Source organism: Pholcus phalangioides, unplaced genomic scaffold (assembly GCF_987345545.1).
Source record: "Pholcus phalangioides strain wild (caught in Gottingen) unplaced genomic scaffold, Ppha-v1.0 ptg000008l_1, whole genome shotgun sequence".
NCBI classification, from domain to species: Eukaryota; Metazoa; Arthropoda; class Arachnida; order Araneae; family Pholcidae; genus Pholcus; species Pholcus phalangioides.
Window position 1 is genome coordinate 42,609,423 of NW_028301601.1, and position 26,137 is coordinate 42,635,559.

At 35.6% G+C, this 26,137-nt stretch overlaps 1 protein-coding gene across 3 annotated transcripts in view; it reads right to left on the reverse strand.

Moving 5' to 3' along the window:
• Nucleotides 1-6,094: 6,094 nt before the first annotated feature.
• The window catches only part of LOC149084313 (4'-phosphopantetheine phosphatase), a 121,599-nt gene continuing 101,556 nt past the window's right edge, over nt 6,095-26,137 (reverse strand). For all 3 annotated transcript variants that reach the window (XM_089234682.1, XM_089234683.1, XM_089234681.1), the window contains 5 exons: nt 22,757-22,844; nt 21,565-21,769; nt 17,736-17,890; nt 9,661-9,830; nt 6,095-6,601 (listed from right to left, as the gene is read on the reverse strand). In XM_089234682.1, coding sequence (XP_089090808.1) covers nt 6,397-6,601; nt 9,661-9,830; nt 17,736-17,890; nt 21,565-21,769; nt 22,757-22,844 — 823 coding nt within the window. In that variant the 3' untranslated portion in view covers nt 6,095-6,396. The remainder of the gene's footprint in view (nt 6,602-9,660; nt 9,831-17,735; nt 17,891-21,564; nt 21,770-22,756; nt 22,845-26,137) is intronic.

Genomic DNA, 26,137 nt, shown 5'->3' on the forward strand with positions numbered 1-26,137 from the left:
GCCGTCTTAAGAGCAACATGGGGGCTCCCAGCCATGTATTTTTTTTTTCTGAGATCCTACTTGGCAAATTCATTTGGTTACTCCTGAAATTTTTTACCACATATAATTTTTGTGACGCTCCATCTTCTGCTCCGTCATCTAGGGGGCTATCTCCCCCAGCTTTAAAAATACACTATAAATACTATATATACGTACATGCAGTGAGTATATGTTCTTTGCCGCCCCCCCCCCCCGAAAAAAGTTGAAATGACAGTCCTGGTTTACCATTTCATTCAGTGGCATCAGAGCTGGGGTGCAAGCTCAAGCACCCACAGTAATTTGTGGCATGGATCCGAGCACCCCAGAATTGAATAAGAAATTTAATTTTCCGATATAAAACTAAAGACGAGCACCCACAGTTTCGAAACAATACAGACGCCCCTGATTTCAAAATAATATCAATTTAAATAAAGAAATCGTGTATTTACCTGTGAACTGAAATTCTGAAGAAATTTCATTATATCCATTCAACTGATAATTTATTATATATATACTCTGGATTGTTTTTCAATACGAGTCCAAACTCGCATGACGAAAATATGAAGGAATGCTAAAGGCAGTTTCTCTAGTTTCTTCAACAAAAGTTGGCGGCGACTAGCATGTCAGTCGCCAAGTGACTGAGTCGCGTTCGATATTTCGTCGCCAAGACGCTAATTTTCTCGAGTGAGGGCGTCTAGAGCGATATACATACTGGTCTTCGGGAGACCGTTTCTCTTATCAGTTGCCGAACTTTAGTTTCCCCGTGTAAGGAGGGCCTTAGAGCCAGGGCCCACTAAGGGTAGTAATGTGTTTGTGCAATCAGGGCACAAGTTAGTGGAAGTGGTTAAAAGATTATAAGCCGGTTTCAACAAGAAATAAACTGGTTTTGGAAACTTAAAAATGTTTTTTGGTATATCAGGAGGTGCTACTTATGTTCCAAACAGAAAGAGAAAATTATGGATGAATATTTATAAATAATATTTTCTTTTCTAATTTTGTGGGCATAATGCCTGCTGCAATCTTGTTGGTTTTTACCATTTGGCTATTAAAATTTTTTATTCGGGAAGAAAGAATTAGACTTAACGCTCATTATTTAGCAGGATTGGTGATTTAGCACTTGTTACATAGTGGCATTGAAAAAAAAAAAAAAAAATTGTTACTTTGCAAAATTTTTTATTCAAAAAATTGAAATTCAGGTTTTTAAATAAATTTCATAACAGTGCCAACTTTCAGAATCGAAAATCAACTGCAACCATGTTCGTACATAAAGTTGGAAAACTCATTTTCAGCCCACCACGAATCAGGGTTGGGTTTCTTCTGGGATAGCGGAAGAAACTAAAAAAAAAACCAGAAGAATATGGGAGAAACTGAAAGAAAATGTACATTAACTATCGTTTAGTTAAAATACACATAATTAATGCTTGCTATTGGTTGTAATCTATATATATAAAATTGATTTTCTGTGTGTGTGTCTGTGTGTGTGTATGTTCTCTATACAAATCTACAATTTTAGATCGATCGTCGCCAAATTTTGCATATATACCAAATGGGACCCGACTTGAACGATAGGCTACTTTAAAATTTCGTCAGCCCAGGGCAAATGCCCCAAATGGGCAAAAAACTGTCCGGTAACAATGGTTTTCGGGCCTCAACAATCACTTTCCGAACGTTTACTTTGGTTACCGTGGTTCCCTAGCAATGCGTTTCAGACGTGTTTATGCCTTTACAACGGTTTGTCACTTCTTTAATCCTATTAGTATATGTATAATAGTTTATGCCTTTATAATGGTTTGCCACATTTTCAATATACTCTCAGTAATGAGGCTTTTTGAATAGACGTCATAATCATCATCAGCATCGCTTTGAGAGTCAGGAAAAGGGTGATCTTCATAGAAATCAGTGCTAAAATTGTCGATTTTACTGTAGAAATGCGGAAATTAGTGGGATTTTTCACCCCATCAATAATTTTAAAAATTGTATTGAATTCTCGATTTTTGAAATATTCAGTTCGCTTAGAGATATACGAAGCCCAGGAGATTAAATATGAAGTAATTAGCTAAACCTATACTTTTGAGTCGGATATTCGAGCAATATCATTGATTTCATTTATTTCTTCTCAAGTATGAAAATTAATGTCTCCATATTGTCTCTCTTGATATTTATTTGCATAAATTCATGTGGGTTAGGATATTTTAAAATTAGTTATGACCCCGTAAAAAGTGCATCGAAAAAATTCCACTGCTTTAACTAAGGATTTTTGGAAGCTGGAACAGACAGATGGATAACTTGAAGTTCAGGGGGGGGGGGGGGAGGATCGAAATACCTAGCGCCCCTTAAAAAAAAAAAAATTATATTCATTTCTACGTTTCTGTGTAAATCTATATTTGTTTATTTCATGAATCGCGCAGGTCGCCATATTGGTTAACTTGGACACGGTTTGTATGTCCCTCAAGAAAAAGAGAGGGAGATATCACGTGATCCAAAAAAGCTTCATTGAAGAAAACCCGGGCAGCGCCGGGTATTATAGCTAGTATAATATAAAATACGTTTTAAAAACAAGATTTTTTTTACATTCAATTATAAATATCTCGCCAAGATGTGCAACACATTTAATTCTTCAGTAAAGCTAGAGCACACATATTAAAACAAATTATTTCAATTGCCACTCAAATGTTAATCTGAGTAAAAAGAATATTATACAATTTAAAGTATAATTAATACATGTTTGTTTGTAGAAAATAATTAGTTTCATTTCAGCACATTTATCTAATTACTTGGCAATATATAACTATAAGGAGTAATATGTTGCATTCAACAAAAGTGTAAAGTATTTTAAGAATCATCACAGGACTTGTGTATAATCGACAGGCAATCCCTATGCAATAAGACCAAGGCTGCTGGGAGGCATCAGATGTAACAGCCAATTGAAATACTTAGAAACATTTTTTAATTGTAATGTTTTTCATCATGTGAGTCTCCATAAAAAGGATAGAAGCATATTTGATTTAATTTTAAATTGCACTCATTATATCAGCTACAGACAGAATGTGCAAATAGTGCTGATTATTATGAATGAATGAATGGGACTTTTTACAAAATGCTGACTTAATGCCTTATTTCCTGATATGCCTTATAAGTCATAAAATTAAGAAATGAAGAGACTATTCATCCCTATCATTTGTTCTCATGTCTTATTGATACTGAATATTAGGATGAAAGATTAAATTTTGAACAGGAACTGAGGAAAAGTATAGTAACTTGTGATTTTTTTTCACTGCAAGTGCAACACTTCATTTGTAACTTCGTGGACTGTATGTTTGTTTTCAATAGCTAACTAGTTCTCACCAGAGACAGAGGATCGAGTCATATAAGTTCGCACCACTTTGGAGTAACAATATTAACAATTTAATTCCTTAAAAACAGCTTAGAAACAATCATTAAGATGGGCGAACGTAGGCCCCGTAAAGTATGTGCGTGTCTCTCAAGAAGATAACCTAAACTTAACTTATATTGAGGAGCTCGCTGTAAGAGAGAGAAGAAAAGACAGACCCTCCCCGGAGAGGTTGATCCCCCCCACTCTCTCCCAAAGCGCCTCCCTACGGCGAATCACAAATACATGGATGCTTATACGCACAGGCTTTAACACCATTCAAAATTTAATATAGTATTATGGTAAGAAATAATGTGTTAAATAACTAAAATTCTGAAAAAAACTGTGATTGTGTTGAAATGCTTCCAAGTTGCTTTATTTCATATATGTTTTTGGATTCACCCACTCAACTTTGGAGCAGCCTAGTGGCTGTCATAACAAAAAAGGTTTTGTTACACCATGTTGCACTGAACTGATAAAAGTGAACAATTAATTTTAAAATAGTTATATTTCTTGTCAATAAAAGTAATTTGAAGTTCATAAATAAATAAAGGACTTTTAATTCAAACATACAACAAATAAAACACTTCAAAAATATATTAACATTACAGTTGATAAAATCCTCCTGTAACAGCAGTAAATTAAGCTTATAATTACACGAGTATGAAAGGAAAAGTAATTTCTTAGAAATCAGTTCCTTCCATATTCAGTGGAAGAAACATTTTTATTGCTGTTTTTTCCAACTTGGAAGGAGCTTTCTAATCTTAGCAGCGACATACCTGATAAACCTTGTAGATATGTCAAAATGCTTTTAAGCACCCTTACAAGTTCTGCAGAATGCAAAAGAGAATTTCTTCGTCTCTTTCACATTCATTCATTCTAAGCTGAGAAATCAATCACAGCATACAACTGCTAAAAACACTTTTGTTTTTCAATGTGGAACTGCAGTGAGGAAAATAAGGATTTTTATATTATTTTTTGATATTTTATAACTATTATTTGTATTAATAATCTGTTTGCTAAGGAAAATAAAATAAAATGTAAAATAAGATGAAATTTTTATTTCTCAGTAGTACAGAAGAGATCAGTGCCTTTTAATAAATGTGAGTTTTAATCATAAGCTATAATTATTATTTACATAGGGTTACATACATCTTTCCTCCATCGTGTCGTCAATCCCTTTTCTTATCCACTCTCTGCGCACGCATGCTCACATACACTCCCCAACTCGAACCCGGCATATGGTGCCATCTTCCTCACATAAATGAATAATGTTTAATTTTTTTGTTACTTAAAAAAGTTAAAAATAATTTTGTCAATTGGATTGAAATTTGATGAATGGATTTTAAACTTTCAATGAAATTTTTCTAGGTCTGATGAAAAGCTTCAGCTAGATATGTGATCTTGGTCAGAGGACAGATATAATTTTTCTAATTCATTTTACACCTGCATAGTTAAATTGTGTAACAGGCCTAATTAAAATTTATTAGGAGTGTTAAAATGTATTTGCTTTATCTTACAATGCAGTGCAAATGATGAATATGGAAGGAAGACTGGTTTCTTCGGCTTGGAAGAAGCCGGGTCAGTAGTTTTTCCAACCAGAAGAAACTGTCCAACTCTTCGAAACACTGATGCAGTTATTAATTTGCATACATGATTAATTTACTGAAATTAAATTTGCTTAATGCTATAAAAAATATATGTTTGCTATATCTAAAGCATAAACCAACTTAAAGCATCCAACTTATATGATAAATTATTGAAGGAAAACTAGTTTCTTTCGGCCGGTGTTTTCCGCTTCAAACTGTCCAGCCCTGCCACCAATGCACATTCGCGGGTATAAAAAAAGGCCCGATAAGAGGCCATGGCTTTATTGGATAAAATCGAGCACGGAATTTGCCTGGAAAATCTGAAAATACGTTTTCAAAAATCTGTGACTTCTCTTATTTTGTGACCTTTTTCTCATTTTGTTACTTTTCCGGGTTAGAAGGGATTCATAATTATTGTTTTTCCAGTGTGATAATCTGTTCTGTTAAAAGATACACAAATTTTTTGTTAAGTATAGCCAGTCAGCAAAAATCGATACAATTTCAAAATAATTAGTGCAAGCAAAGAAAAAATCAAAGGAGTCAACTTTTCTGGAAGAAAATAGCTGGAAAGATCAATTGAAGGGTATATCTGTTGCTCCAATGAGCAGCGATTCACATAGTTTGACCTCAATTTAGATGCTGTCAGAACCCTAGGCACCAAATCCGGGGGGGGGGGGGCAAGCTAATTTCATTTGCAGCTCCAAGAAATAAAATTCAAGGGAGGACAAATGATGTCATCAAAAGTCTACTTCTATTGTGATGCAACAACTTCAATGTTTCTCAAAAGAAAATTTTGTTTTTGGCGCAGAATTGAAGAATTTTGGTATTTTTGTAGCAGTTTGCCGCAATTGCCATAGATTTTCCACCTATTTAACAAAGAACCACTGGTATTTGAACAGACATTCATTAATTGGGACAGCTGACAAAGGCTGGCGACACCCCTGGGAGCTGCGATGCACATTTTGAGAAACACTGATCTATAGATATAAAAAGATGCCTGGTAAATATATAAATGAGTAATTCAATGCATAGAAATAAGAATGAAAAAACATCGTGAGTGATATAACTGTTACGGGATGAGAAATATCATCAGTACACATTTATAGAATAAACAAGATACATCCAAAATCTTTAATCACCAAAAACTTCGATAACAGCCAAAAAAACAAAAAACTGAGTGAAATAAGAACAGCATATAATAATTACATTTGTCATATGAGGCAATTTAATAGTTTTCGGTCTTTACAGAATTTTTCCCAACATGAATAACTCATTCAACTATTTGTGTATTTACACACATAAAAAAGAAAAATACATTACTAAGGAACATTTTATACATACATATAAGAGCTGGGGACGGACAATGAAACATGGAAGACCAAAATGAGATGCAAGGATAGAGTCCACTCAAGACAGATCTCAGTTTTCATACTTGAATATTACTGAAAACATCTTTCCACCTAATCTAGATGCAAGCCATTGGTTCTTGAGCACAGCAGCTTTTATTGACTCACAATTGAATTTTGCATTAAGGTTTGTATGCACGGCTCTACCCATTCCCTCCACAACAACCAAATCTGTGTTGTATTCTTTCATTGCCTTAGCAACTTCGACATTCAATCGACTGAAAAACATGAGAATAAGTTTCTTGAATTATGTCATAAATGAAATGAAAAATAATTTTATTTGGGAGAAGCTATTTATTATTTTACTCTTACTGTGAATAAAAATTTTTTTGCAGGTAAAAGAAAAACACCACTACTGAAAAAAAAAAAAGTTTCTTTTTAACAAAAATAACCAGTCTCACAAGGTGTCACCTTGTCACAGTGAGCAGGATAGCATGTGTTAATGATCTACTGAGCTAAGTTGGCGGCAGTATTTGCTACGGGTAGGGTCAGACAGTTCAGTAGTGAAACACCTAAGAGCAACACCAAAAACTCAATTTGAGGATTGAGGAACCGTGCTAATGTATGAATGTTACCTGGGGAAGATGGTGTTGTAAAGAGTCCCCTCGAGGAACCAGGCAAAACCTCATTGTAACTGAGCTTGCACCTGCACAGGGAGGCTATGCAGGTGTGGACTGAGAAATTCCACCCAGTTCACCGGTTTCTCTATGGAAACAAATAAAAAATAAACCAAAAAAAAAAGGATTAAGCACATATTTAGATGAAACCTGGTCAGCTCATTTGGGTCACAAAAAGGAGGGCATCAGCAACCCTGCTGTTGTCGAAAGTGGAGTTATGGGCACAAGATAGCAGCACACTGAACAAATGGCTGGGATGCAAGTTGTACTTACCAAAACACAGAGACACAATCAATGTTATGTTTTGAAAAAGAAGCAGTGAAGACGTGGTTGAACAAAATAACCTAGAACAAATGCCTCACCTCCTGCATAAGCAGTGACCGCTGCAAAGAAGCCTAAGACAGAGTCTTGTTCTAAAACATTTGATTGCTTGGGCAAATGTTATTTTGCTCAACCACGTCTTCACAGCTTCTTTTTCAGAACACAACATTGATTGTGTCTGTGTTTTGGTGAGGATAATCTGCATCTCAGCCATTTGTTCAGGGTGTCACTATCTTGTGCCTACAACTCCACTTCTGATAACAGCAGGGTTGCTGGTGCACTCCTTTTTGTGACCCAAATGAGCTGACCAGGTTTCATCCAAAGATGTACCTAATCCTTTTTTTTTTCTTTTTTATATATATTTTTATTAGTTTAAAGCACCAAAATAGCAGTTGTGAGGGAAATGCTTCTCTCACAAAAGCTAAATAAGGATAATGCAGCAAAAGATCCTTGGGAAAATTGATCTGATACCTATGGGAGGTAATCTACTGCAATGATGCTGAAATCGTGAAATGGGTGAAAACCCCCTTCCATGGAAATAGGCAAGTTTTGAATGGCAAGGCACTCAGGGTCTTGAATGACAGAGTTGCTGAAGCTTACCAAGGTTGCCTTCAAAACAAAGGACACATACACCACAGAGCCTTGGACTTTCCTGAAACGGATCAACCGTTACAGCGTAGAGTTGAAGGAGTAGAGGGTTTTACAGACATCTATGGAGCCACACTCCATAAAATGGGTCTTTGAGGGAGGCTATAGAAGGAATAAAATGGTATAACTTTGATGTGTATACGGGTATAGATTGGGAGATCTTCAATATTCTCAATGATCCCAAAGTGAAAGATGGTACACAAAGAAAATTTGTGATCTCTTCACAAGCAAATTACTTGAGCGCTTCCAATGAGGAGGCTAAAGCTAAGGAGGGTATGTCAAAGCAATCTGCAACCCTCTCTCAAGCAAGTTATTCTACTACTCCTCAAGTAAATAAATTACTTAAAATTCAAGAGCTAAAGATTACATCTGGCTCGGAAAGTACTAATAAGTGCAGCCTGATTCACCTATGTCTAAAGGTGAGATTAATAAGGATTGGGAGGACTTGAGTGAGGTTTGAGCACTTGGTAGTAATTTGATCAAACCCTGGGAGCTTCAAAGCATTCTTATTAGATCTTTCTTCAGTACAGGTCTCTAAAGACTTATTTTTTTAGAGAATAGTGCAATAGACCTCTGGTTGCAGTGCTTGGTTCTTTGGAACTACCCATCCATAAGTCTAAGTCTAACAAAAATGATAAAAATTCTTTTAGAAGTTTCCAAAAGACGTTTTGTAACTTAAAATTGGTTTCTAGTCAACAAGCTGATTTATCATTTAATCACTTTTGAATTTTAAAAAAACCAGGAACTATTAAAAAAAAAGAAGAAGCTGCAATGATGTTTCTATTTCTTCAATTTGTTTTTTTATGACTAGTGATTTTTGTATTTTTAAAAAAACCAGTTTCTTTGATCCATTTTTGGAGATCAAGTTAAAATCTGTAACAACATAAAGGACACCAAGATACCAAATTTTACAGCTGAGAAATAAGCTCTGTATTACACCTCAGTATAAAGGATTAACTGAAAATTCAATTTTTTTTTTAAATAACTGCATTTTAATGTGTCCAAGGAGGTGACTATGATCAGATGTACCCAGTAATGTAAATGTGGTGAATTCTTACACTTGGCTAGTCCAGCAAGCGACAAAGGATGAGAAAAGATAAGGACACACACTCTCTCTAGACTGTCCGAGACCAGACGGTTGCATGAACTGGCTCTATATTATATTTTATATGTTTAATATTCATGAAAATTAATTGTGCTAAAATTCAACTTCAAAGGTACGCTATTATGCATAAAAGATTTTATCAAATACATTTTCATTTTAAGATATATAAACAAGGATATTTTTTGTTCATGTCATAAAAACCATCAAATTCCTCATAATTCTCATCTGATAACATCACAATAAGTTACATCACAACAAGTTCATTAGAGAGTGATTCTGATCTTAATATATAAGGAGTTGGGCAATGTGTTAATAATATCTATGTACAAGACCCTCCCCCCCTAATTTATGGGATCCAATTTTTGGTGACAAGGAGTTCCTTATACATATTAAATGGTAACTACAAAGAAAATATTTTAATTTTTAAAATTGCATTAACAAAAATTAATAAATAAAAACATACATGGCAAAAAATAAAAACTAGAAATTTTTTAGATGATGTTTCTTATATCTTCAATAGAAAAAAATCAAAACACTCAGGTGAAATAAAAATCTAACAGATGCTAAAAAATAAAAGAACTCTCACCTAAGATCTAAACATGGTGAACTTTGTCCAGAATCTAATATGATGAGCTGTTTCTGTGACAGAGCTCGATCTATTCTGTCATCAATGCTTGATATCTTACGCATCAATAATGTCAATTCTTCATAAGTTACATCATTGAGAACTGGTTTGGAATTGGCACATAGGAGGACCTGCAGCAAAAAAGTATTTGTCAAAAAGTGGAGCATCAATAAAGGTCAGATTACATCAAATTCATGTGTCTTCCTATGTCTTGGATTAGAAGCCACAAATGAGTGCCAGGCTAATTTGAAAGTGACATCTGGTTTATGGCTCAAATATTGTATGGTATGTCAATAAATCTCTGGAGACACCAGAGTTCCTATAAGACAATGTGCCTGGGTGTTTCTTTGTTCAAGTATGAATGTTAGATAAAAGAATGCAGGCTAATGAATATTAGATGTTTGGAAATGATTTCAATAAGGCTTTGTGCCCTGCACACATTACTCATACCTAGTCTCAGATTTTTTATGACCTAAAAATCTTAGAAATATGATTTTAAAATATCAAAATAAGACACTATAATTTTCTTCAGTATTTCATCTTTCCTCTTATTTATATTTTATTAAATTAAAATGAAAACACTCCATTCATCAATTTACATGATTCAAAATTTTTAAAATGGTTTCTCATTCAAACAAGCTTATCAAATTCAAATTAAAACCACACCTATGCTAAAATTGACCATGTAAGAATTTTTTTGGCATTTGTGAAAATTTTGAGTTCATCAAACAAAAGAATTGAAAAAAAAATCATACATGAAGTGCAATATTTTATTAACGGTGCTTAACTACATATTTTCACCTACAGCTGGCAGCACATTTTTCAAAATGTGTGAAAAACTTACACAAAAGGAATATTTTCCTCGAAAAAGTATAAATATAAATATTCATAAGGTGAACAAAAAGTAAAAATTCAATAATTTGAAAAACATAAATGATTTATCAAGGAAACAGTTATTTTCCTTGTTTCCACAGTTATATAGTGAGCTCGGAAAGAAAAGTCATCACGTCTCCGCCGGGACTCGAACCCAGGCCCTCTTGCATACCGGGCAAGCATGCTACCATCTACACCACTGGAGACACATGAATCTGCCTTCCAAATTTCACGCACTGTGTCGTGAGGCGCTGAAGTAGAGGCATTAGTAGCCTCTCTTAACTTCAGGAAATGGCCCCCGGGTGGGACGGTTTAGAGAGATATAGATGGTTTTTTTTCTCAGCCAGACATATCAAGGAAACAGTTATTTTCCGGATATTATGCTGAAGTTAAGAGAGGCTACTAATGCCTCTACTTCAGCGCCTCACGACACAGTGCGTGAAATTTGGAAGGCAGATTCATGTGTCTCCAGTGGTGTAGATGGTAGCATGCTTGCCCGGTATGCAAGAGGGCCTGGGTTCGAGTCCCGGCGGAGACGTGATGACTTTTCTTTCCGAGCTCACCTCAGCATAATATCCGGAAAATAACTGTTTCCTTGATATGTCTGGCTGAGAAAAAAAAACCATCTATATCTCTATAAATGATTTAGTTTGCACAGAAAGACTGGATAAGTATTAAATAACAAAAATTTGCTGTCAGAATAGTTACATTCATTGCCGACAGATAATGCTAAAGTTGAAAATTTTTTCATGGCGTCATCAGTTGACAAAACTATTTTGGCAATGAAATTTCTCATTACTGAAAAAATTCATGCCTTTCTGTGAGAAAATGTTAAGAATCACCTGCATACAATAAATGTTATACAAATAAGTTGGTTTCAGACCAATATTTTTCAAGGTTTTTTTATGCAGTATATTATATATCCAGGGTATTATAACTCGTATTATAACGCTAATGGGCTGCACACATTGCAGCCCAGAACCTTCCAGAATGCTGTTCAGAATTTCATGCATTGGAGATATAAGACAAGCATTACAGTTTGTAGATGACACTTTGAACACCTTCTTTGACCTCTATTATTTGTTTAAACACATATTCACTTACTTGGTGTGTATGCTATCATATCATAAAAGCATTTCTGACCCTGCATTGCTACTCGTATGTCATTCTGAGTTGTCTGGGTGCGACTTAAAATTTGTAGGAGTTTTTAAACCTGGTACTGCACAACCTGTATAATTTCAGCATGTGACTGCTTGCTTCTACACTGCCAGGTTTTTTTATTTGGACTGACGTATTGAAAATAAAATTTTAATACAAATTATCTAATTACAAAAATCATATTTGTGAAAATCGATTACCGGTGTCTTAGAATGACATTTTTTTTGTCCCCGCCTCAGAACATTGGACCATGAGCCGCTACTGCCTACCTTATACACTGTTACTATTCTCCCAAAATTATTGTTATAGAATTACACTCATTAAGTTGCGAAATGTATTTTAAAATGTTCAAGAAAAAAGGGATAAAACTACTTTTATTTAGTTTTTCTAAGAAAGAAAATTTTAAAGAAATTACAATACATTAGCACTCAAAAGTCTTTTGACACATGTAATAATGTTTGTAGCGCTAGCTTATTTGATGCATTGCCCAGACTTTGACATATGTAAAGCAGAAGACTGCTATTCATCGACACCTGTAGATGAAATTTGTTTGTTTGGGGTTAGTGACAGATTGTCTACCACATACCAAAAGCAAAATTTGGAGACTTTTCTGTGACCTTTTCTCGTTCGACATAATGAACTATGCTGGAAGGTTTTCCATATCAGTGGTTCCCAAACTGTGAGTCACGACCCCCTTAGGCAATACCTGAGTGAGCCTATGCGGCTTTTATGACACCATGTTGTTTTGTCATTCCACACAGGGTATGCCCAGATTAAAAAATGATTTTGAGAAATGGTCTACAAAAAAAATTTCTTCTACAAACAATCCTGGTAATGAGAGAGTCTTGACAGTTCAATTACTGTAGTAGTAACGAATATTGCAGGTTGATGAAGAAAACTATCGTGAATGGTTAATTAATTTAACAGTTCACCGAAAAATTCATACCCTCTTTTTTTCGAATCTGGAAACCCATATTTCCCAAGATGGGGGTGGAGCGAAAATGTATCCCTCGCTGAAAAAGTGCCTAATAACAGCTGTGCGTATAGATAATATAGAACTGTTCATTGTCTATTATTCAACAAAGGCCAAATTCGAAAGATTGAGAGAAAACTAATAGGTGTGGAAACAGTCTAACATACCAGTTTGGCTCTGTCACAATACTTTGGTTACCAGTTGCAGGGGTGGGAAGTGACTAAGTCCACTTTGGAGCAGCAAGATTCAGGATTTGGAGCAGTTTTGGAGCAGCAAAATATGGGATTCGGAGCAGATATTTATAAATTAGAACAGTGAAATTAACAAGAATATTTTCGTTAACCCTCAACCCTTTTCAAAATAAAACTTCACTGTCATTTGATACCAAACATCTTTTCGTCAGCTTGATTTTTGTTTTTGGTGTTTTAGGCTTTTGACACCTTGTTTGAAAGAGCGGCTGTCATAAAATTTTTTGCACCCGTCTATTTAAGATGATTTTTGCTTACTGAGGGCACTATTTGCTGCCTTGAACAGCAGCACTTCAAATGAGCTAAAACATTTTTATAAGTTTTCAATTTTTTTATACTTGGAAAGATTTTGTTGCAAAATGGGAGAGAATTTCGGAAGAATCAACACGATGTTTGGCGATTCAGCACTCATTATCTGGCGAGATTGGCGATCTGATACTCGTTATTTGACGATTTAACGCTCGTTATTCGCCGAAGTTTTTAAACTAACATTCGTAATTCGGCGGACATGCGCTTTTTACTCCCGGAATGAAATTTTTTTCACGAAACATCGGGATTTAACACAATGACGATCGACTACAGTAATTTCTTCTGCTTCCAGTGGCGACTTTTTTTTTTGAAACGGAAACACTCGCATTTGCACTTTGACACTGAAAGACATTGCAAACCATCTTCAGTTCGACGATCACGGACAATATCGGGGTTTCACGATGGAAAGCCCGATGAGGGGCCGATAATTTAAGGCGATAGTTTAGGTATAATACAAATACAACGCCACAACAGGCAAATTGCCCAACGAGGTGGCTGACTTAAGAACATCATGGATCCCCGAGCCCCTACCTACTACTGCTACACCACACATGCACCTCCCCCCCCCGCGGAACCCCCCAACGAATCGGTACATGCGGGAATGTGCGTGTACGTGTAGTGCAACCTGACGTAAAGTTTGTTTCTGTGTAATGCTTGTTATGTGTAGTGCTGTCATCTGCCCCCAGTTTTACTAACTATGAGTGAAGTGTTATGGTTGAATGATTTACCGTTGTAGGACTGTTGCTCTCTGTGGCGAGACTTTTTAACAGGGAAATCGGCTCGCATTTGCGCCTTGAAGTTGGTAACCACAGAAAACCAACTTCAGCCGACCACCACTGTGGGGTTCGAACCCGGATTCTCGCATCACGAGTCCGGCACTATAACCACTCGACCACCACAGCGGCAGTGGAATAAAACACGCTCTTCTCGGAAAGAATCGTTTCGTAGCAAGTAGGAGCAAAAATTTTTTTTCGTCCTTTCCGAAATTCCGGGCATACTGAAGCAAAATTCGCTATTTGGCGCAGAAAAATACGAAAATACGCTATTGGAGCAGGATGGCGCAAGACATTAGTTTTTACGCAGTGCGGCGCAATTGGCGCAGAGTTCCCACCCCTGCAGTTGAACAAAAAAAAAGAGGTGAGGAAATTTCCATTACAAATTTTAATCCATTAAATTTTTTTTTACGTGGTGATGTTTTTTCTAGGGCCAAGTTCAGGTAATGTTTTGATGTACGATGTTTTGACATGTGATGTTATGACATACAATATTTGGATTTAGAATCCATTTGGCGATGTTTTCGTCACAGCGATGTTTTGACAAGCGACGTTTTTATCACAGTGATGTTTTGATGGCTGATGTTTTTTTCGCAATGTTTTAACATAAAAGCTCCTTTTCATCTGTGACCACCAGCATAGGTGTACGTAGAATTTTTAGAGAGCAGGGTGTTTCAGATTTTTTTCTTCATAGGCGGGAGGGATTTACCTTTTTTCCCTATAAAATAACACTATAATCTTGGGCCCCCCCCCCATTTGTGTACGCCAATGATCACCAGTATGGATTGTAAGATCCCTTTGTGATTTTATTTGTTCTCCAAAATGTATACAATATACATCAAGTTTCCAAAAAATTAGGACCACCCTGCTACCCACCACTAATATCATGCGGGACATCGTCTGGCTTTGATAACAGCAGATATTCTTCTAGGCATGAACTCTACAAGTTGCTGAAACAGCTGAGAAGGAATATTAGGCCATGCTACCCAATGGCAGCTCTTATTTCCTTCAGATTAGGTGGTGGTGTTTTGAAGCTTTTAACAAATCATTCAACCTCATTCCACAAATGCTTAATTGGATTGAGATCAGGTGACTAAGTGGGGCCATTGAAGCAATTGAAACTCTGAATCATGTTTTCTGCTGGAAATAGCCATCTCATTAGAAAACATTGTGGCCATAAATGGGTGCACATGGTCAGCAATGATGTGGGAGTAAAGTGGTGGCATCGAAGGATATTTTCAGTGGTAATAAGGGGTCAAGAGTATACAAGGAAAATGCTCTCCCAGACCATGATTCCCACCCACATGAACAGTTGTCATGTGGCATGTTGGATCCATGGCTTCCTGCTGCTTACGCCACACATGAATCCTGTCATCAACATCATAGAGAAAAAATCTTGACTCGTCAGATCAGACAACTTTCTTCTATTCATCCAATTTTGGCATTCTCTAGCTCACAAAAGCTGTTTTCTTCAGTTTTGCAATGAAATCAAAGGGACTCTTGTTGGTCGAAGGCTATTAAAGCTATTTCATTTAAAGATCTTGCTTGTAGAGCGCACAGATATGTCTTGTGATGATCCTGAGTTGCGTTATAATTTGCTGCGTTGTAGCTCTTCTGTTGCTGCACACAATATGTGTGAGTCGCCTGGTATCGCTTTCGTTCACAAGTGATTTCACAGACTACTCTGCTTTCAGCTTGAAGTTTTTTGGCTTAGTTGCCATTCTTTGAAGACTCGAGATACTGTTGTACAAGAAAAGTCAAAAACGTTAGAAGGTTTAGATATACCGAAACCACCCCTTTTGGTGTCCACAATCATGCCGTGTTCAAATCTCGTTTTCCCCATGAACAGACGAATTGCACTGTTAACTGGTGCTTCTCTGACAAGAAAGCTTCATATCAGCAAATCTGTTTTATTATGTCAGTGCACGGACAAGTTGAAGTTTGAGTGAGGGGTGTCCTAATATTTTGGCCACAAAGTGTATATATGAATAGTAATATATTTATATCAAATTAATTTTCTGTCTGTCTGCGTGAATGTTCTCTACACAAATGTAAAATTTCAGACTGATCGTCGCCAAATTGTGCATATATACCAAACAGGGCCAGACTTCAATGATAGGCTAGTTTAAAAGTTTTTTGAAGCCGTGCAAATGCCCGAAATGGGTGAAAAACTGTCAGGCAACAATGACTTTTGGAATGTTTACTTTGGTTTCTGTGGTTTTCTAACAAGGCGTTTCAGACATGTATATGCCTTTACAATGGTTTGTGATTTCTTTAATGCAGCCAGTATATATATAATAATTTATTCCTTTATAATGGTTTGTCACTTTTTCAATCCTCCTAGTAAGTGAAGAAAATCCAGGCAGCTTCAGGTAGTAATAAATGAAATGATAAAAAAAATCCTATTAGGCCGGCCAGCAAGCCTGACACAACATGAAGATGCATTGATGCTGGTGCTTGCAAAGTGGTTGGCTAAAACAATGATCTGTCCACCTATTTTTACGTATTTAAATTAATTTTATATTGTGTGTGAAATGTCATCATTGTAAATTTCTTTAAAAAGCATTATGAATAGCATCAAAAAATGTGTTTTTATGTATTTATTCGCCGCAACAAATTGTAATATTGATTAATTTATAATAAAAATTCTCTAAGATGCATCGCCCCTGTAAGGAAGTTTATCTCATTGCACTTAGGTCTTATACATAAAGTAACAATAACTTCCTTTAGCTTTAGGTGATTTTTAGGGCAAGATATTGATGTTATCAGGTGCCTTCAGAAGAAGGAAAACAAGTATCGAGACGAAGTTAAAATTAAATTAAAAACAATTTTCAGCAAAATATTAAAAAATATCACTTTATAGCGGTTTCAAAAATCTCCTAAAAATATCATTATAGTGGGAGGCATCATTTGTTGCGTATTTATGTATTGCGTACACAAATAATAAGGCACTTGACGATAGACCCTGGGCGGTGCATGGTCTGACAGTGAAAAGTGACATATGATGTCCCGAAGTTTTATGTTGTCCTAACACTCTCCAATTTAATGATGATACATATAAAACTTTTCATGTCCAATTTCTTAGTTACCATGGCACCTGGGTTTCTTAATCTTTGATCTTAAATAAGAAAGAAACTCAATCACTACCATAATTTTAATGCCTATAATCAGCAGTCGTTTATAATTTGCACATGCAATAGAGGGTAAAAAGTAGTTGTATCTAATTTATGAAATCAGCAGAGGCTGATATCATGCATGCAAAATTTTGTCAGTTATCTGTATACCAACTTTGTATACCAATCTCAAAGAATGGAAGTTGTTGTTGATCACTTCTCTCTCTCTCTATTTTTTGAATGTGTATCCATCTACGCATCCATACTCCTATTCATTTTCTTGGCTGAGAAAACTTTTTTGTGGATGGTATTTTGAAATTATTCATTTTTATTCAAACCACTGTTTGAAAAAAAAAAACCAGTACATATTATTACCAGAGACTGCAAAGTGGTCTATAACCTGCACAAAAGGTGTTCATTTTTTTGAACATGTAAACTGATGGAAATTATTGTATGTTTCTTTTCACTCATTCATATATAATCAGAGCAATTTTAAATAGAAAATACGGATATCTATAAACTCTCACAAAATAAAAACAAATCAAGGTTAATAAAAGGGTTATCTTGGTAAGAAAACCCACATTCATACCTTAGTTTTCCTTTCAAGAAGTTCCAGAGCAAATGGTATGACACCAAGAACTATATCCATGCCACTATTGTCAACAAATATTGCAGCACATTTGTGTGGTTCTCTTTTCAACCGTTTTATCCACTCATTCAAGTTGTCAACTAACCAAGGTCGATCTAGCAGAAATTTTCAGCAAATAATCACAAAATCTCATGGAAATGATTTCAATTTCTATGCACAGTGCGTTGTTATAATATGATCATTTCATAAAAAAATTAATTGAGAAAAAAACAAAACGCTGACATAAAACTACAAGTATCTTAAATAACAAGATACAGTGAAACCTATATAAAATGGAAGGTCAAGAGACTGAAATTATTTTCCGTTCTAGACAGGTTTCCGTTTCATAGAGGCGTACATAAAAATATATGCAGTGATTTATTTCTATCATTTACAAAACTTGTTTTGAGAACATCACCCCAACTTCTATAAACCTAAAAGTGTTAAACAGGGACATGTATATCATTATTTTGAATTTTTTCATGTTTGGTGTTTCAAATAACTATACAATTGAAATTTCATATTTAAAATGCGCTAATAGTTAAATTTCAATATAAAACATTCTCCTGAATAGCAATAAAATGAACACTTAGCAAAAATGGAATTTTTTTAATACAGTGAAACCTTGATATAACGATATTTTGTGGATCAAGAAAAAATATTGTTGTAGAGCAGGGGTGGCCAACCCGCAGTACAGGTGCCACTAATAGCACGCAACTATATCACGAGTGGCATGCGAATGCTTCTAAAAAATTAAAGAAATACTATTCCATTTTTCAATAAAAGAAATTCTCATTTTTTTTAACGATCCTTTTCATATAAAAGATGGGCTTGTAGGATGCCAGACCTACACTTAGTATGGTAGGCACTCTTAAAATAATAATTATGTTGTGACTTCCTATTCAATGCATTCGGTTTTCATCTTTTGGCATACTTGCTGGACGTCCCATGGGTACAAAATTCAGTAACGTCCGCATGAGGGGCATGCATTGTATAATACAATAACATTACCCATGAAGTCTTCGTGGCTGGGGTGCTAAGCCTTCTTACAAAGTTTATTGGGAGGGGCAAGTAAACTGAGTCCTCTTGTTCTGATGTCTACGCCCAACATGGTGTATGTAAGATGAACCCATCTACTGATATACTTACATACACAATCTGCATTGCAATAATGGAATTTAGGGCTCAAAAATATATAAAAACAATTTATAACTCAAAAGAGTGACACACTGAACATTTTTAAGAAAATAAGACAGCCGAACAATGTTTTGCAGGAACAAAGAGAGTATGCTTGTGTCCCGTAAAAATGGGACTTACCACCGGCGTGTTGAAATTGGTAGAGTGGAACGAGCATCAAAAATAATTGATTGTGGCACAGCTTGAAAAAACATTAGCCACCCCTGTTGTAGAGGGATTATCGTTATATCAAGAGGCAAAATTGTCCTTACGTATAATCAAATTCATGCCATTGTCATCTTTTTTACATTGACATTATGAATAGCATCAAAAAATGTATTTTATGTATTTATTTGCTGCAACAAACTGTAATATTGATTAATTTATAATAAAAATTCTCTAAGATGCATCGCCCTATAAGGAAGTTTATCTCATTGCACTCACATGTCACAGAAAGTAGCAATAACTTCCTTTAGCTTTTGGTGATTTTTAGTGCAAGATATTGATGTTATTAGGTGCCTTCAGAAGAAGGAAAACAAGTGTCGAGACGAAGTTAAAATTAAATTCAAAACAATTTTGAGCAAAATATTAAAAAATATCACTTTATAGCGGTTTCAAAAATCTCCTAAAAATATCATTATAGAGGGGTTTATTGTAGTAAATATATTGAGTATCTTTGCAGTGAGGTTTCACTGTATTTAGAACAAAAATTGAGAAATTGCATACCTTTTAAAAAAACAGTGACAATGAGATCAACAACCCTCCAATAACGTTTATGACAGAAAAATTCTATATTTCTGTAACATTTAAATTTTGCTTTTTTACCCCTCTACAAACTCCAATTTGGGGTTCAAATTCAATACGCATTTCTTGTTGTTGGTAGCCATCTCTATACTCAATGAAAATCTCTGCAGTAGCCAAAATATGTTATTGCTAAATTGTGAACAATAATTCAGCCTCCCTTGCGTATTATTCTCCCAAAAGTATCAAACTTTTCCAAGAAATAGGAGTGTTTTCTAACAAATTCCACCACATCCATCATAAATGAAATGCTAAACAATCTTTTACTAAATTTTGAATAGTAAATCTGCTTCCTCTCAAGCCAGACCCCCCGAACCAGTTGATAGATAATAAACATTCATCGTTTCCCCAAGAATTGAAAGAGTTCTCCTAACAAAAGAAGGATCAGAACGACACAACTTTCCTCCCATCCAAAGGACATAACTTGAATTTGGCCAAAAATTCTTTCAGTTTTCGCAGGTTTTGTACATATAAATAGACTAAATATGCCTTTCATTTCTGTGTTAGACAGTTTCTGTCATAAAGAGGTTTCCCTATGATTGAAAAAGCAATAATTATTCACAAGACTATATATTTGTTCTGTTTAAGACAGGTTTCCATCTCACACAGTGTCTGTCTTAGACAGGTTCAGGGGCTCCCACTCAAAAAATTACAAAAAGCAAGAATAAAAAGTAGGATGGAGAGGTACCCCCCTTAGACAACATAATCAAAGCATAACAAAAAAATTCCTAAAAAAAAATTTGTTACTGTTTTTTTTTTAACAGCACTATTTCAGTATCCTGTAAGATTGACTCAAGTTGAAGCAAAATGACAAATGACTTAGTTACAAAAAATTTTTTTTGACCAAAACAGTGCACTAGTGCATTCTTTTCTGTGGTTCTTCTCACAATATAAATTACATTTTTTTAAATACTTTTTTGGGGTCTTCCAGTCTTTCTTTGACAATGCACACAGCAAATTATGAAGGCATGTAAGATTTTTAAGAATGATGCTACTTCGAGATCACTTTCAAAAGCACAGTGCAAAATGTGTAAATTCCAAGCTCCGATGTAAATAAGTCCAGATGAACCAAATGGTTTTACTGCGCTGTCCATCCTTTTTTTTAAAAGGGATTTGTTTATATTTTACTGTTTAATACCAGCGTAATTGTTTTTGAAAAATGAAGCACTTTCATTTCTAGCTCTTTACTTGAGCATTGTAAATATTGTTTGTGCTTCTGCATACCCTAAAAATACTGAAGACAATTGACAATTAGGTATCATTAAAGTCACAAAACCTAGAATAGGTCTATGTACCCAACTGCTTTGTTATGCAAACTGTTGTTTCAACTATACACAAAATGTGCACCATAATTTTGAACGATGAATGTTAGTTACTGTCCAAGAACATGAAGTAGTAAATACAAAATTATTTTTTTTCAACCAGGCAGAAGTTTCTAATGACTACTCCACTTGTTGAACCCTCAAACTAAGCAAATGAAAATTAATAAACCAAATGGTCCACATACGTCCCCAAATAACATTGAAAACGATACAATATCTGCTTTGGTAGAATCATTAATTGAAATCTACAGCATTTGCACTATTTGGCAATATATCAATGCTCAATTAAAACCAATTATACAAATTTTGTAGATAGGATTTGGTAAAAAAGTAAGAAGAGTAGGACAAAATCGAGAAAGGACATATTACCAAAAAGTAGGACAAGTGGGAGCCCTGCAGGTTTCACTGTATAACACATAAAAACAACATCTACTCAAACAAAAACTACAAGCATAATTTTTTTTTTTTTTTTGCATAAATATAAGAAATACCTTCTAATTTAGTTTCTGCTTCAGTAAAACCAAAATCACATGTTTCAAGTATCTTTGCAATTTCTTTAGCACCCCAATCAAAAACATTACCAGCCAACAACCCTCGAATAAGAGCAACTTGCTTGTCTTCCCATGGCATAGAGTCAAGATATTTCATTCTATTTTTCAACATTTTCAATGCTTGCTCATTTTCAAGGCGTTTTTGCTACAAAAAGAAATTTATTTGCACATTTTTTTCTCATGAAAATAAGCTATAAAAACAAAATATTCACTCAAACCATGCATGCCAACCTTTTGGTCAAGCCTCTACATAGTGTAAATGTTTGCCAACAGAAGAGGGGGTACCCAACTCCTAATTTCTTCCGCTCCTGACTTTTTTTTTAACATTTAAAGTAGCATTTTGTTAGAGTTTGGGCTGTTTTGCCTTGAATATACCTCATGAAATCAATGAAAGTTCCACGATTTTTTGAACAGGATGCTATAACTGCTTTGTCATCCCCTGTATTTCTCTTCTGATTCCTCTGTGGAAATTATCCACGAATAATTTTGTGAAAAAACTTGATAAATTATTAAACTTCTGCTCATTCGTTTCCCCCTTCAAATAAAGTGTTTAAAATATTTAAAGAGTTAAAGCATTTAAATTAAAGCAATTAAAACGTTTTCAGTGTAAAGGCCCACCTGGAAATTCAACTTGTGAATTTGCGGACAGCCAAACAAAGTAAACCTTTACAATGACTATCAACAACAAGGTTGCTTTACTTCATTTCAAATTCAGATAAATATTCATTTTTTGGAAATGCAGTCTTTGTGCGACATTATTTTGCACTTAATAAGATAATAGCAAATCTCCAATCAAAAACAAATAGTATTGAAAACAACAGACTTTTGTGGTGTTTTTCGCGATTCACAGTAATTCCGTAATTTATGGTAGAAACTATGGTCATTCTCCATCAAAGTTGGCAAGTATGACTTAAAATATGAAATAGTGCATCTGATTGCCCATATTTGCAAGTATTGCATTGCTGAACGGTTTTAAGCACAATATATGATAATAAAACTACAGCTGATTCAGCTATTGTCTTGATGCAACTTGAGAATTGAATTCTTCAAGTACAAAAGCAATTAGATTACAATTGCTACATAAAAATAGTAACCCTCATTAACTATTAACTGATTTTATTAATATGAATACCTGGTAGTACGGGTCAGGAAAGTCGAATTCAGTCAAACAATGCTCTCTCATGTCAAGCAAACTCCTAACAGTCAAAGATCCATAGGCACTATAAAGAATTATATACATTTATATAAATAAGGTTTCATCAAAAAAACCTGTCCATCACTTTTTTCCTGCAAATAAAATGCAAATCATATTATGCAAACCAGAATCACATTGTACAATGTCTATCTATGTAAGTCTTGTGGAGTCATCTTTCGCCCACCTCCTGATGTGTGGGTGGCAGAGGCGAAAAAAGGGGACAAGCGAACTGTTTTCCCTTGCGTGACCTACTTCTTTCTCAGAGTGTGTTGCTCTCGCGCAAGTGTATAGTTTCTCCTTTTTATAATGTGAAATTAATATTGTTAACCGATGTAAATAGTTTTCTAAAATTAAATGAACTTAAATATTATCAACCGTTTCATCAATTGGAGTCAGAATACATTTCATCCACAATGTGTGCCATTTCTCTACAGTGGTGAACTCGGATTACAACAGACAACGCAACAGCACAGTAAGTGACTTTTGAAGGTTTTTCATCTCGCTTCTAAAACCACGCTAGTTTCGTTGACGCATACTAAACTTTCGATGCCGAATACAGAGGAACTTTCAAGAGTGGCAGTTAAGCCACCTCCGTTATGGCGTGATAATATTGAGCTATGGTTCTCGAATTTAGAATCGCAATTTTCTATCGTGTCCATTACGTCATCTGAAACTAAATTCCATTATGTCGTCACCTCCCTCGATAGTGAACTCTCAACGTACGTCGCTGATATCATCACTAATCCTGCGTGGGATGATCCTTATGCGGTAATAAAAGCACGTTTGATCAGTCAATTCGCAGAATCGAAAACTGCTCGTATTCGTACTCTACTTTCCGATATGACATTAGGTGACCAGAAACCTTCACAGTTGCTACATAAAATGACCCAATTGGCTTCTAAGAGACTCTCCGATGATGTTCTCAAAATGCTTTGGCTACAACGCCTGCCAGTAACAGCACAACAGATTCTGTCAGCGAGTACCGACAAATCAGATGGCTTGGCAACTGTGGCTGATAAAATTGCGGAAGTCTCACAAATGACACCTTCTGTTTCTTCTATCCATAAAGATTCTGATGATAGAATTAGTAAATTGGAAGCTCGGATTGTGGATTTAACTGAAATGGTTAACAAACTTTTGCATGGTATTAGATCGCGATCTAGGGAGCGCAACCAATGCACAAAATCACCATCGCGGAAAAAATTTACAAAATGCTGGTTTCACTACAAATTTGGAGATAAAGCACATAGGTGCATTCCACCATGTTATTTCCAGGGAAATTAGTCAGCTCGCAGCTTTATGCGACGAAATCTGCGGGTGAGACTCATAGTCGCTTATTCATTAAGGATCAAAATTCAGGTCTCAAATTTTTGGTCGACAGCGGCGCTACAGTTTCGGTTCTTCCTGCTACTGGAAATCTCAAACCTGCTTCGAATAAAAATGTTACTTTATTCGCAGCAAACGGTTCAGAAATTAACACCTATGGAACGCGCGTATTGAACTTAGATTTAGGATTTCCACGAAAATTTCGGTGACTTTCATTATTGCTGACGTATCAAGACCCATTTTGGGAGCGGATTTTCTCGAACGTTACAGACTTCTACTCGACATCAAAAATAATTTGTTGATTGATCGCATTAGTTCAGACAGTGTTCGTGGTAAACATACATCCCATCCTAGCACGGGCATAACAGCAATAACTGGTAACACGAAATATCACGCGTTACTATCAAAGTTTCCTAATCTAACTAATTCTTCTACCAATGTTGTTCCGAAGGATAATGCTACCACACATTGCATCACAACTCAAGGTCCTCCAATTTTTTCACGAGTTCGTAGACTGCCACCTGATAAATTAACAGCAGTTAAGAGAGAATTTGAGGAATTGGTGGATCAAGGAATTTGTTGCCCTTCTAAAAGCTCGTGGTGCAGTCCAATTCACTTGGTACCAAAAAATAACAGTGAATGGCGAATATGCAGTGACTATCGACGATTAAATGCCATTACAGAACCTGACAGGTATCCAATACCACATATTCAGGATTTTGCAGCTGAACTACACGGAATTTTCAGTAAAATTGATTTAAAACGTGCATATCATCAAATTCCGGTAGAACCTAGCGACATTCCTAAAACAGCCGTCATAACACCCGTAGGTTTATATGAGTATTTATACATGCCTTTTAGGTTACGGAATGCTGGACAAACTTTTCAAAGATTCATACATGAAACTTTGAGAGGACTTCAATGTTTTGCATATCTCGACGACATTCTCGTCGCCTCTACCGACGCTGAAACTCACTTGTCTGATTTGGAAGCAGTTTTTACAAGGCTGAATGAAAAAGGTCTTATTTTAAATCTTGACAAGTGCATATTTGGTGTTCAAGAACTACCATTTCTGGGTTGCTTAATTTCAAAAGAGGGTATTAAACCCGCACCCGAAAAAGTCTTAGTTCTTACAAATTATCCAAAACCAACATCAGCTCGTGCATTACGACGTTTTTTAGCTATGGTTAACTTTTACCGCCGATTCATTCCCAAGGCAGCTTTGCAACAACTACATCTGTATGATCTCATTAAGGGTCGTAAAAAAAATGATTCTACCCCCCTTCAATGGACTGAGCAAACTAACAATGCTTTCGAAATCTGTAAGCAATCAATTGCAGACGCAGCCTTGTTAGCTCATCCACATCCAGATGGTAAACTGTCCTTACTCGTTGATGCATCCGATTTGGGTATTGGCGCAGTGTTGCAACAAAATGTTAATAATAAATCAGAGCCATTAGGATTTTTTTCTCATCGTTTAACACCTGCTGAGAGCAAATACAGCACAAACGATAGAGAACTGTTAGCGGTATATTGTGCTCTAAAGCATTTCAGTTTCACTCTTGAAGGTAGACTGTTTACAATTTTTACAGATCATCGTCCGTTGACCTTTGCTATGCAGCAAAAGCATGATAAAAATTCTCCTCGTCAATAGCGACAATTAGACTTCATCAGTCAATTCACTACCGATATCCGTTTCATTTCTGGTGACAAGAACTGTGTGGTTGATGCATTTTCACGCTTAGATCAAATAGAAATGCCCAGTGACATAGATTATGCAGAACTCGCGGAGGCACAGAAACTTGATGAAGAACTTCAGCACTTGCAAAATGATTCTGCATTGACTTTCAAACCAATAATTCTGACCTCTGGAACTCCACCATTGAATTGCGACGTCTCAACTGGACATGTACGCCCGTACGTTCCCAGAGACTTTCGGAAATCAGTGTTCCAGACCATTCACAATCTAGCTCACTCTGGTCCCCGACCAAC